Raw genomic sequence first — 14,507 nt, forward strand, 5'->3', positions numbered from 1 at the left:
GTTTAATTTTCACAGTGCTGCATGCACCAGGAGCCAACTCCAGAAATGGCACATGCTGTTCCCAGCCATTTTCAAAGGATACACTGAGCCCTGCCCCAAGGCAGCACCTCTGGGAACATCTCTGCCCTGGCTGCTACCCTCAGCCACCCTTTGCTGACCCCACACACATGAGAAAAATGCACTTTTAGGGGCCACAGCACCATATCCCCTCCCACCTACTGGACAGCAACACCCATGTGGAAAACTGAATTTAGGGGCTAACCCTCAGCAGAAAAATCCCCTCAGGTTTCTCAGAGGATTCCCAGCAGGGCTCCTGCTGTCTCTGCACCCACTCACGGGTTGAGCTGGGCTGTTTCCTGCACATGCTGGCACCAGAGACTCCAGATGGCCGCCACACACCGAGCCCAGCCCAGCACCCCCAGCCCAGGCCTGTGTGTGTGCCCCAGGCCCAGCAGGCCACAGGCTGCTCCTGGTGCTGGCTCTGTGCTTCCTCACAGCTGTGAGGTGTGGGGGTCCCGGTTGTGGGTTTCCCTGGGTCTGGATTGAAGGTATTTGAGACAGGAATTCATGTTCTGACTCGGGTGTTTATTATTTCTTATCAGTAAAACAGTCTCACTGCTGTGAGTTTGGCAGCTTTTCATTGGAAGGCCCAAAATGGCCAATAATCTCTTGTTCCAAGGTCTTTTAAGACTAAACTGTCCAATTAAGAACTGACACCTGGATTATTTTCCCTTTTAAACCAATAACTGATCCCACAGAGCCTGCAATGAGGACTTTTCTGCTCAATTACAAAATGCCTCCCAAACCCATGGAGAAGAAGGAAGAAGAAGCATGAAGAAGAAACCCAGGACAACACCCTGTGCCCTCCATCCTGCTTCCATCCACAACATACTAAAAATCCCAAAATCTAAATTTCTCACCAAGTGATACACCTGCACTACTCTCTATAATCTATTTCCCACTTTTGTGGATTCTAGTCTGGAAAACTTTCTCCATGAATGAAGGTCAAAGTCAGTGCTGCCCTAGGGGTCAGGGCACCCAAGAGCAGACAGAGAAATATCCCAGTGCCTTGGGTTTGCACAGTGAGGGCCATGTTTTGGCTGCTCCCCTTGACCCCCCACCATGCCCAGCCCATGCCTGGCATGGCTGCACTGCCCTGCACTGCACTCAGAAACCCTTCTGGGCTCTAAAGGAAAAGCTGAGCTCCACCTTGCCTTTTCACACACATTCATTATCACCTTTTCAATCAGGCAGCCATGACTGTGCAAATATTTCCCTCAGGTTTCAGTGCCAGGTGAAACAGTGATGTGACTTTTTGGGAGTGCTGCAGTTGGAGCTGGTGCAGCTGGTCAGAGTCTTTGGGAAGAGCAAGGGAAAGAGAAATTCTGTTGAACTGATGCAGGCACTGGGATAGAAGATGTGACTGTTGGACACCTGCATAGTAGCAGGACTCAAGTTTGTTGGAGAGCCACAAGGGAAAGGGATGCCATGAGGAGAAACCATGATATTGAGGGTAACATGTGTCTTCCATCACCTGGAGACCTCAGATGGCAACATGGAAAAAGGGTTCAGTCAAACACTGCGTCATGAACCCCACAGAGGGACAAGACCCCAGTGATGCTCTATGGGTCATGTAGTGCAGAACCAGGTGGTCCCTGCAAGCCACACCATCCCCAGCCCTGACAGACCCTTCCCCAGGATAAGTGCAGCCAGAAGAGCATTTCAAAGCACTCAGGAAATTTGTACCCCTAGTTAATTATTCTGGTAGTGACCATTGGGACACTCATATGAGAGTGGCTCTAAAGACATTTCTTCCATCTCTGAATTTCTGAATTATAAAACATCATTGTTTGAGTGTGCAGAGTACCTGTAACCATCACCCTTTTAAAGCTAAAATTTTAAAGGTATGTACATTTGAGATCATTATGAATAAATGCATATATATGGGGAGAAAAATGTTTGTGTAAATAAAACTGAGTCTGTGAGGAAAAAAATTGGATAATTGTTCAGAGCCATGAGAAGAACTGAGACCATAATTGTGTACAGCATAAGCAAAGATACCCGTGTGAGCACTGAAAGGAGGGGAGTGTGGGGAGAAACAAGTAGCTTAACATTTGGTTATGGCCTAAGGGATAAACTTTGCTGAGGATGAAGACACTGAATGGTTAATAAAGCTTCTGAACTGTTTCCAATTCTCAGACAAGGAAGCAATAGTTCCGCTCTGACCAGCAACTGCTCTTTCATATTTGTGTATCAAGCTAGCTTTATTAAATTATTCAGCAAAGGTCAAATGTGATGTGTCTTCCTAGTTTTATTATGATTTTTCATGACATTGCCTGAGTAGCTGAATAATAAACAGTGCATGTCAAAATGCTGCAGTGCCCAAGCTGTCCGCAGCCACCCCGGGTTAATCAGTCACTGGTTCTGAGGCCATGTAAATGCACTAAGCAAAGATTTAAACTCTGTGTGAACACTGTAAAGTATTTTTGTGGGAACCACGATGGCAAAACAGAGCCAAGCACTAGCACTGTGTGCACATCCTGATTTTGAAGCCTGTTTGTATGGTAAATACCTGTCATGTTTTGAACCTGACTAATCCTCTAGCTGTAGCATTTTGCTCCCCAAGACTGATGAGAACTTCCCAGCCTGTGATGAGCTGTCCAGAAGTGCTGGGAGTGAAAATATGACACATCAAATGCAATGTGGCTCACCTGCAATGACCACAGAAGCAGACTGCAAGTTTTATTATTTTACAATAGACAAATATCTTGAGCAGATTCAAATCAACTCATGTGCTTCTTTAAATAACCCTAGGACTCTCCAGTTGCTCCAGGGAATATCTAGATGTTATTGGAAAAGCAAAAATAAATTTAAAATGGGATCTTCTAATCAGGATTCAGGTTTCCTTGCAATTAAGCAGAACATTGAAGTGAGCAATACAAAAAAGTTCATAAATTCAAGCTGTTCAGGTTTCTGATGGTCACATTGATATTGCCTTAAATTAATTTCTTCTTATTTCATAAAAAGGTATCTTCTAGTAATCCACTTTATAGACTTTAGACCAGAAGACTTTATGGATAGCAAATGTTGAGAATGTTCATGGTTACTAAAACAGCAAAAATGTATGCTTTACACATCAGCAGTAACCAGAGATAATGCATTTCTTAAATGTGCGAGGATAAAGCCCAGAATTCAGACATAACAAATAGTTTACATGGTGCTGTCAGCCATACTTCTGAGAAAATGCAGACATCATTGCTACCAAAAAATATTAGTAGCATGTGATGATTTGGGTTGGGGTTTGGAATTGCAAAGTTATCAGCTTTATATTTTTTCATTGCATTTGGAGATACAGGTTACAGTCTTGTAGCCAGATATTTTGTGTTTGAATTTGCACAGACCTTAACCTAGGGTTAAGGATTAAAAACCTAACCCTTCTGCATATAGGTGCAGAAACAGATTTCTGAGGACACAGAACCTGTTTGACAATCAGCTACTTTCAGTGAAGATTTGTAGATTGGGATAGGCATTTTGTGCCTTTCAAAATAGCCCAGAAAGATACACTTCTACAGCATTTGTTATTTGGATAGAGACTTTTGAGCAACACTGAGTAGAAAACTCTGTGAGATTATTGGGGAAAAATGTTTATTTCTAGCTTTTATTTAAACAAGAAACATTGAAATATCTAGGGAAAAGGATAATAGATGTCATTAAAATTATTCTTTTCCTAGCTCATTCATTAATGCCTGCATAAAGGAATAGCAATAGATACTAAAGTATGGCAAAGTCCATATACTGGGTATTGTGATGGGCGTAGAAGTAATTTCTAGATAAAGGAAGACTTAATAATACATTTAAAATCATGATTGTGACACAAAGAAAAAAATTCTTATGAAAACCTGTCTCTCAAAAGCTTCCCATTCTAATGAGATGACAGACAGTTGGTTAAGCAGCTGTGGTGATTTATTTCCATCTTGTAATATATGCACACTCACACGCAGAAAAATAAGAGGAGGGACCCTGAGACCTGCCCTTTCTGCACTTGGACTCCATTGCTGTGAGCACATTCCTCCCAACTTTTGCATGGCTATTCTGTCATATCCATGACAGGCTCATTCCCCTTTGATTTTCTGAGCATTCAGGATTCATATCCCAGAAGCACATGTGGTTTCCAAGAACCTCCTCAGTCTTGACAGTGATAACAAGAAGGGATCAACAGCTCCCAAGTTATCCTTATAGCTCTGTCAAAGACTTCTGCAGCACATAATAAATCAAGATACTGCTCTGCCCAGGTTCCTCCCTTCCCATGACAGAGCTCCTCCCAGTTCTCCACTGCGTGGCTTGGCTGTGAGAAGAATGGATGATTTTCAAAGAATCATAGAGTGTTTGAGGTTGGAAGGGACCCTAAAGATCATCCAGTTCCAACCACCCCCCATGGGCAGGGACAGGGCCTTTCCTCCCTATCTCTCTGGTTTCCAATCTCTCCTGCTCTGCATTAGGCTCTCACACAGGAAAGTGCTTGGGGCACCCTTGAGAAGAGGATGGAGCAGTCAAAATGCCCAAAATTCCCTAATGTGAGGTCAGTGAAGCACTTCAGTGGGATTGAGGGGATGGGGAGAACTCACAGCTCGCCCAGCCCTGCAGCTGCTGGAACAGAAAAGGAAGGTGACATTTTTCAGTCACCCTGCGACAAGGGTACACTCCTCCTGGGAAGGAGCACTCATCACCCAGTTCCAAACTGTGCAAGCAAGCAGGATTCTATCCAGTGGTTTACAGGAAAGGGATTACAAGTGGGAAATAGAAGTTTACATGGCCTTTGCAGCAAGGACATGAGGCCCCTGCCAAGGGCCAAGTCCTGGGAAGCAACATTGAAAAAAATCAGAAAAAAAAAAGCAGTTTGGAGCAGGGAATAGGTGCTAATAAGACAGTTTTAAATTTCAATTGTCTCAGAAGTTAAAAAGTGTATCAGAGAAACAGAAATTGGAAAGGAAAAAAAAAGACATCTCTTTTCCCCATTTTTAGTGTCCTCTGCTCAAGAAATACATTCCTTCCTTTTCTGAGGGAAAAGGGCTAGACTTAAAAGAACAAAATAAGAATAAAATGCACACAGAAAAAAAGGCAGAAAGAAATTAAGGTGGTTACATCCCCTACAAAATAGTGAGGAGATTAAATGTTCACCAAGCCTAGGGTGAAGTAAAATTCTCTTGCACACAGATTTGGCACTAAAATTTACTTCACTAATTTTGAAGGGTCATCCTCATGTTACAATCAGTTTGTGTGTAGGCCTATTAAGAATTCTTAATAGGAAAAATAAATATAATTCAGGACAGATACCACCCATAACTGATTACAAAGTCCCTACATTTTCTGAAGCCATCCCAGCTGCCGTGCTTGTGCTGGGTTTAAACCTATGCTATTTCATTTTGAATGCATGGCAAGGGCTTTTCCCTTGTAGGGCAGATGCACTACTGGTACCCACAGCACTCAGAAAAAGCAAAGTTCTTTATCTCACCCACAGCCAGCCACACACAGAGTTCCACATGGCACACAAGAAGCACCTGGGCACAGAGGCTGCTCAATGCCCCCCCAGGCCAGCATGTGTGCAGAATACACTCATATAATGAATACAGGCTGCGTCGAAGATAACATGGTTTATTTCTTCATGATATTCAGATTAAAATGTATCAATGTATTTATCACAATACTACATTTTAGGACAAAATCATCAGTGCTTTGAAAGTCTTCATAATGTTTATTCATTATAAATAGTAAATATTTACTGAACTTTTTACATGAAAGACATTTCTTTTTTGTTTTCTTTTTTTGATTTTTTTGTTTGTTTGGGTTTTTCTTTTTTTTACAACACATTTTGTTGTAGAGGCTGCAACACAAAGATAATATTTCATTTTTCCATCACCCTTAAGACCGTTGTGTGAACTAACCTCTGTACTGAACCTAGTCTAACTCACTACTTCATAGTCTTTAACTCTAAAAGGAATGTATTTGTGTTCTGCCTCCCTCTTTGTTCCAAGAATAGAGAGAAATAAATAATCCCACCTTCCATCGTCCTCTTCCTCTCAACATCACAAAACACAAATTTATTGACATTCTAAAATGTCACGATGCAAACTTCTTGTAAACCTTGGTTCCTATAATTATACTGTCTATATTGGATATTGCTGTATAATTTAAACAGATGTCTCAAATACAGGTCCATCTCTGTCTATGTCCTGTACAGCACTAAAAAACATGTAAACTTAATCATTTCTTCCTATTGTTTCCTGAAGATGACCTTTAAGTCATGATTAGCAAGCTGGATTTCAGTAATCCAGCAGACTGCAACATTTCTGTATTTTATCATCAGGAATTATGCACTGCAAAAATAAAAGTACCTGCAAAAATATAGTTCTGATTCTATATCTATGACTTTGGATGATCCCAAAGTTTGTGTGAGGTACACAGTATTGCACATTGCTAGGCAGTTATGAAAAACCAGTCGCGTTGTTGGTGGGGCTTTTTGTCTCCCATATTTGTTTAAAAAGGTAAAACACACTGGGAAAACACATACAAAAAGGTAAAATCTGGGTTTCATGTTACACAAGATCTCTTCTCTTGGTAAAGCCAAACCTGTGAGTGACATTTATTGACAAGGTGATTACAAAGCACAGCAAGGTAACCAATGAGTTGCTCGGGAAGTCTTTCACACTTATCCAGCTTCCTAGGGACTGTGGCGTTTCCTCTTGATGGCAATTTCCAGTGTGTACAGTGAGAGGCTCTTCCAACCTTGCTTCAGAAACTGAGCTGTTTTAAAGTTAGACTAAAGTCAGCACTGGATGTCAGATGAGTCAGACTACGCAGAGCTCAACTGCTCTAAGTTTAGTTTCAAAATGTTCCATTTGTCCCAATCAATGCACATTAATTTCAACAACAACAAAAAAATGGAATGTTTGCCAGGCTGTGATGTTAAATACTGCTCTGTTTTGTATACCCACTCATAATGAAGCATGTCACATTTATTCATTATTGCTTTTGGCCTTTGTCTTCTGTATAGCTTTTTCCAGCCTTCAAAAATCTACTAAAAGCTATGACTGGAGAGAATATAACAAGCTTGTTTCTCTCAGTGGGACTGCCCCAGTTTAGGCTGCAGTGTGTTGAGAAGATCCCTCATATCCAAGCCTTGGAGTGGGACCGGAAAACAAGACCAGCTTTAACTTGAAGTGGACAGTTCATTTATGCAATATCTGGCTTCAGATAATGAAAGGCACCTGCAAAAAAGCAAAAGAAGCTTTTTAAGTCATGCTGTGACAACCTCACAGCATGGGGCCATGCCAACTACAGGTTGACAATGTCATATTTAATACTGATATATCAAAGGCAAGGGACTAATATTTTTATTCCTAGGACAAGTTTGACAAAACTCTATGTATCTGGGATTATATACTGTAATGATTCTTGAGCTGACCTCATTAAGAACATGTGTTTCTAATAGTGGAATGCCAGCGGTTATTTCATTTTGGACAACTCTTATGTTTTACCTAATGGCAATCAGGTTTCATGTCTCAACAATTAATAACATCAAGATGTTGTTGACATCACTTAAGAAAATAATTATGCGGCAGAAATCCTGCTCGAACAATCAGTATCTCACCAGTGCCTGGCTTTGAGGAGAAGTAGCAGTGAGCCCTGAGGATCTCTGCTCAGAACTCCCTTCCTCACAGACAGACAGACAGACGGACGGACAGCAGAGGCTGTGGGCAGCTCAGCGCCCTTCCAGTGTAGTGTGCCATACTCACTTTGGCCGTACTGGCCGTACTGGTAGCCTGTGACGGGGTCCATGCTGTATCCCGTGGTGCTGTAGGTTGGTGGGCAGTAGGACTGGGATGTGGGCAGGCTGTCTAAGCTCTTCATGTGCTCTAGCCTCTGGCTGCAGCTGGCTGACACAGTGGTGGTGGGCTCCAGGCCCCCAGTGAGAGGGGACAGGGCATAATCAGTTTGGGGCTGGTGAGGCACACCACCGTGGTTAGTCAGGAGTCCCATTACCTAGAAAGTAGAAAAATAGAAAGAGTTAAAATAGATTAAGAACTCCATTGCTTACAGAACCACAGAAGTTCTCAAATCTATAATTTGATTTCCTAAACCAGGTAGACTTGATACTTGAACTGTGCTTTGAGTAGCTAATCCCAAGAGGAAGTAGAATTCGGTTGCATCATCCACCAAAAGAAAATCTGATGGCTAGCAAGCAATAAGACATGATACTGGGGCAAATAAGGAATAAATTTTAACTTTTATGGTTTTAGAGCGCCTGATCCCAGCCCCAGCTGGGAGTTCTGCAGATGCTTATTCCTTGAGGATGAAATTATAAGAGAATAAAAAGAGAACAAAAGTTTAACCATGATGTCCTGCATGATCTACAAACATAAAAAGCTGTGAAAAAGCTGACACAATTTTCTTCTCCAAGATCAGCAACCATTACAGTGAAATCAGTTTGGAGCATATCCCAGTACCACTACTGGTGGAGGTAACAAAGAACACCACAGAATCCTGATGTTCTGGGGTTGGGAAAGGGGCAGAGCAGCTGTACCCCCACGGCTGCATGCCCTGTGAGCTGTAAAAAAGTGAGTGTGCAAGAGTAAAGTGCTGGTTATTGTCAAAGCAGTTATTGATTCCAACATCTGAGTTAGAGGACACAACAGAAAGGGTCAGGCACTCCAGAACAACTTCAAGTCAGCTGTGACTCCTTTATTAAACTGCTTCTACAGGGACAGTTACGAAATCAGTAGCTGAAAAGGGTTTACTGGAAAATACATGCTTGTCCCTAAAAAAGCCCAGCCCCCCAGGCCATCATTTCCAGTAGAAGAGCAAGAAATAATTTCAAAAGCATCTGCATTTTCAAGCACAGAACTACAGTGAAAAGTTCTTGTTGAACAAAAATCTCTCCCACTACAAGTTGGTGAGCATTTCCTCTCCTGGTACACCACTGCAGAACATTTTAAAAATAAGTGTATGACTGAGATTTGCTTACTTTTTGCTGAAATAAATTGCACTTCAGAGCCTGACAAGCATTCTGCAGCTTCTAATAGGCGGGTGACATACAGCTTCTGCCAAAACTGCATATTGTGATCATTTACAGGCTGTTCTTGCTCCAAAAAGGCATTACAATTATCTGACACGTGCTATTTGATAATCATTTTGCTTTGCAGCAATTCTTGCCATAAACTAAAGACAGTTTTTTAAAAATTGAGTCTCTTTTATATAGACTAAATTAAACCTCATAAAAACAGATCTGTTTCCTGAGGTTCTGATGCTCCTCCTGAAATTGCACTTATTTTCCATCACAAACTAAAAATTATTGTTATTGCAGGGAGCTTGCGTTTCCAGCTCTGAGATGTTTGCTTTTTTGTTGGCTTGGGTTTTTTTCTTACTAAACAGATGAAATATGATCCAGAGATAGTGATTTGGGTAGGAAAGAAGACCTACCCAGTTTTTACACATCTGATTAGGTAAAGAGCATGAGGTAGAAACAGAGCAGCTCAAAAAGAGAAACCCAGATCCCTGCATTGAAAACACAAAATATGTTTGCATCAAATGCACCCAAGATATCTCACTGAAAAAAAAATGCTGAGAAAGAAGTTCAGTAACTACACATAGCACTGGAATGTTCACTTTTGATTCACTGGGCTGAAAAACATGAGTTTAACCAGTGGTATTTGTTGAATGTTTCACAAACTGAAGTATTCATGCAAAAACAAATTACAAAATATATTTAAAGACTGCAGTCAGATATTGCAATCTTATGACTTTTAAATGTTTTTTATAAACTTTTGTTTATAAAAACAAGATGAATTTGGATTTAGGATGTAAGATATTTTCTATTTAATTCAACAAATACATTCAATGCCCAAAACCTGTTAAAAGATAATAATTTTTCTTAATAAATAATAACAAATATATAAATAAATAATTATAAATAATAATAAAGATAATAATTGTGGTTAGTAATAAAACAACTCTGAAATCACCACAGATTGAAAAGTCATGTTATCTGTACATTTTGTGCCAAAACTCCCCAAAAGTTGAAAATACTGGGCTCTCAAGTTTTTGTTCTAATAATTCGTTGTGAAAACTTCAAAATTTCTATTAATTTAGCAAGCTTTTCTCTTTCAGAATTTCAAAATATTTTTCTTATAACTTTGGAATTTGATATGGTCCAAAATGTAGCAGGGTTAATGACCTAACATGCATCAGCACGACACAGCATTAGAACCTATGTTCATTCCGGTTATATTAATCCTTGTCCTTTGAAATTAACACTAGTAGAGTTAAAAGAGAAAGAACTAAAAAAAAAAATAAAGGGATAACTTAAACATTTACATTGAAAATTACTACTTTGGGAAATATTTATGTTGGCAGGAGTGTAATGGTTTTGACTACGGTTTAAATTGCACAGGGGTTTGTCAGAAATCTCCAGTGCACAACCCTTTGCATTGCCGTGCAGGGCCAGTGTGACACCGACATTTGCAGGGCTTCCCCACGTTTGGCTCCAAGTTCAAGAGCAGAGAGAAGGGGCTGGGCTGGGCTCATGTCCCAGGGGGACTCCTCTGTGCCTCAGGGCTCTCACATCGCTGCCTTGGCTGCCAGCACTTTTAGAACCAATTGCTAATTTGGGTAAATAACTATTTTACCAAATGCGGATTTCAACTAGAGGTTTGTTTTAATTTAATGTTTTCAATAGAATAAAGCCCGAGACAAAATTTGGACTATGCCAGCAAAAAGAGGGAGCTCAAAAACTTTTGGATTGGAAGCTATTTTAAAATTGGAGATTTGTCTTGGAATTTAAACTGAGTCCATACAGAATCTCAAATGTCACTCAAACATCAGTAGCAACTCTATTTGGACTGAGATTTCTTTTCTTTGGCAAAATGAAAATTAGCATTTAGTGAGATTTACTTTAACTTTTTAGATTAGATTATAATTAGGCATAATTTTATTAAGTGGATGTGCACCTAGTAAATATTCTGGAGCAGAACTCACTGAGCTGTCTGTCTCTGAGCTGGAGAAAACTGAAGTCTGAACAGTAACCAGCTTCCCAGAAATATCTTCCTCAGAGGCCTTCAGAATCATCCTGCAGTTGATTAGTATCTAAATAATTCGATTTTTGGTCATGTCTGTTTTGAAAGCTCCAAGGGAAGTAGCCCCAGGGCAGGAGCCTTTGCTACGGTATGTGCCATGACCTTCTCACCCATACAAGGAGTTACAGGAAGGGCATGGCTAACTTTCACCTAATCAATTAGAAATCCATTAACGGGCCATGTCTGCAAGTTGCTCAGCATCCTCAGCTTAGCTGCACAGGAGGCACACAAGGATCTGGATTTTGCAGCTCAGATCTTCTGTGGGTATGAAGCAGAATAGTTCTAAGTAAACGGATATGATTGCTTTATAATAGTTAAGGTAGAAAATAAAGTTATTCAATCTCTATACCATCCAAATTACTGGAAAATATGTGCTTCCTTCTAAATCACTTTGGGAAAGCTAAATTAGTAAGTATCAGCCTCACTGACCCAGAATCCAAGGGCAGAGCTAACACTGCATTAAAGTGATACAATAGCTATTCTATTTCTTTTAGAGAAAACTCCCATAAACACAAAACAAAAATCAGATTGAAGTTTTTTAACTACATATATTTTGCTCTCACCTTTTACAAAACACACATAGGAATGTTAAGGCACAGTCTTTGTGCTTATACAATAAAATACAGTATACAATTGATTAAAACACTCTATTAGAAAACAAAGGTGAAATTAGGAATAAGTAAAGGGAACACAGTGGACTGCTCCAACCAAAGTCTGCAGGAAAGTTTTTAGAGAACACATCTGAAGCAACCCAAAATATTCATTAGGGCAAATCCCTTGCTGGTGGAGTCAGCACAGAATCACCAGCTGAGGGTACCATCGAGAAAGAGAAATCGAGGGATGAAAGCCTTAAAGGCATGAACACAATGTCTGGTCCATTATCAGCTGCTGGAAAATAATTCTATTATCACCAAAATAAAGGCCATTAAACTACATTTTTAAAAAGCTTATTTTATTGAAATGAAACATTCTGGCTGTTAACATGGTTAGTATTTGAGAATGTAGGACCCTCCATAGGCACAATAAAATTCTCATATGTTTTAATTCATTTACGCATGCTTGTGTTTAATATGCTTTGTGACCATGCCTGCAATTAATATGATTTACGAGAAAAGAACATGTGCAATATTTTTTTGGGTACAGTGATACTATTTTTCCCCTCCTGTGAATGAAAGATTTAATGAAACAGCTCAAGGAAAACTGTTGGCAGTTAACATATTAAGTTGAACTGACAGAACCATGAGTAAACTTTAGCACCGTTAATGATATCCTCTTATCTGACCCTGACACATTTGCAGCATGTAATTTACAGAAGCTCTGTCCAGGGAATCTTGACAAATGCTCCTAACGATGTCAGGGCAATGTTCCATTCTAATGTAAAACAGATGTGGGTCAGATACCCTCATTCATCACTAACACTGAAAATTTTAAACTCCTTCCAAGATGAATGGCATTACCTGCTGTTAGCTCTCTTCACTGTAGAGAAATCTCTCAAAAAACAAAATATTGCATAAGAAAGAACACAAAAAAAGGATTGTTATCACTCACTATAATGAGTGGTTTTAGAGGATTAATTAAAGTTAATTAGCTATATGGATCTATAGCTATAAGATCCTTGAACCACACTGCTGATTCATTTTATATATATGAATATTTCTATTGAATACAAGAAACCTGACAGAAAGCAATTTTTTGCCAAATGGCAAGACCTGGCAACAGCATACTTGGTTAATGAAAATAAGAGCAAATCTACTGACTTTGGACATTGATGATCTGACGCTCTGCATACTCATATCAATGAGACCTGATACTGATTTCACACCACCAGGTACCACTGGTACCTACGCTGGAATTAGAGAAGGTGCACTGGTGCTCATTTAGGATAATTAAGAGGATAACTTGATTCTTTCATCAAATACATTTTTACCTACAGACAATTGCCAATTTTCAAAGCATTATTACAGTCTATCACAAAACTCATGTCTTTTTCAAGTGCTATATCACAGAGTCCTGGAACTTGGTAATATCACCAAAATAATTCTAAGATCAGCTAATTCTTGAGCCCCTGAAAAGAAACCAAAGATCACTGAAAAGGCAAAACAAAGCTCAAAGATGAACATATAATTTATGAATATATAAGCATATCTGTGCAATTAAACATCTCCCACCTTTTTCAGGCAGCCCCAGAGACTGGAGTTTCATGACTTTAAATGCTCAACTATGGCAATATTACTCAAAAGAATTCATAACAAGCCTAAATTTGGTATTAGGTTGCTCTTTGCCCGTGTACTCTCCACCTTCTACTCAGCCCCAAACACAAAAGAAGGATTCTGGCTATTCTGAACACCAGCCCAGCTGTCACTAGCTCAGCTCTCACACACCTTCCCTCAACAATTGGGATGTATGGATTTGTTATGGCTGAAAGCAAAACAAACCAAAAGAGAAAAGTTAAGGTGGACATTCAAAAAGATACAGTTTAAACAGTCACCTGTTTATTTTTCTGCTCTATTAATGTATTTAAGTAAATGTTATTTACAAATATATACTTCTATAAAATATAGAATACTTTATATAAAATAAATACTACATATAAAATAAATATAAATATAAAATAAAGAATACTTGTAGTTATTTTTTACTCACTAACAATTACAATACTATTGAATCTCATCTATTTTGCTCAGAGAAACAAAAAATAATAAACCCCATTGTCTGAACTTTAAATTTAAAAAAAAGAAGAAAGAACAAAAACTCGTGGTCATGAAGATTATATCATGTGAATTAACTTTCTTACTCACTAAGGAATCCATGCCCTGTCTCATGTTCTTGGGTCAATAAGCAAAGAGCTCTCAAAGCCAAGTGCATCGTGCCAAAGATCATAAGCTTCTCATTGCTGTGGGACTTGAACCCAGATGAAATGTTTCTGTGGGCAACCAGCTCAAGGTAATCCAACAGAAGGTATGGGGAAAAGTATAATGAATTAATAGTTGCTTTTTTTCATTGCTCTTGTCCCCCTTAATGAGGGAATGAAAACTTTTAGCCCTGGTTCCTGTGGCTCCCCTAAAAACAGAGTTAATAAGACAACATGAACATATCTAACTGATTCGACAGCTGCCATCGGTTCCATACATCAGGTTAATGAAAACCAAGTGCTCTCAACGACTTTAGAGAAGCCCATTGCCTAAGATCCACCTCACCAAAAGGATTTACAGGGTAACTCTGAAACTCAGGCAGTGAAATGTTTTGACAGTAGAAGAAAGAAACCTTGAAAGAGCTTGCCTCTTTACTACTGTTCATGGAAAAGTTTGGGATTTTCTTATCAAGATTATTCCTGAGCTCTAGGTAATGGCATGAAACTGCAAACTTTGTTAAAGACTG

The 14,507-nt window shown here is 39.5% G+C and overlaps 1 protein-coding gene across 6 annotated transcripts in view; it reads right to left on the reverse strand.

Annotated features, from left to right (window-relative positions):
* Nucleotides 1-5,744: 5,744 nt before the first annotated feature.
* The window catches only part of PAX3 (paired box 3), a 77,143-nt gene continuing 68,380 nt past the window's right edge, over nt 5,745-14,507 (reverse strand). For 4 of the 6 annotated variants that reach the window (XM_064721207.1, XM_064721211.1, XM_064721209.1 and 1 more), the window contains 2 exons: nt 7,794-8,040; nt 5,751-7,265 (listed from right to left, as the gene is read on the reverse strand). In XM_064721207.1, coding sequence (XP_064577277.1) covers nt 7,231-7,265; nt 7,794-8,040 — 282 coding nt within the window. In that variant the 3' untranslated portion in view covers nt 5,751-7,230. Of the gene's footprint in view, nt 7,266-7,793; nt 8,041-14,507 lie in introns of all 6 variants that reach the window. The other 2 variants (XM_064721214.1, XM_064721212.1) reach the window with 2 other exon arrangements.

The sequence above is a fragment of the Zonotrichia leucophrys genome, chromosome 9 (genome assembly GCF_028769735.1).
Source record: "Zonotrichia leucophrys gambelii isolate GWCS_2022_RI chromosome 9, RI_Zleu_2.0, whole genome shotgun sequence".
NCBI classification, from domain to species: Eukaryota; Metazoa; Chordata; class Aves; order Passeriformes; family Passerellidae; genus Zonotrichia; species Zonotrichia leucophrys.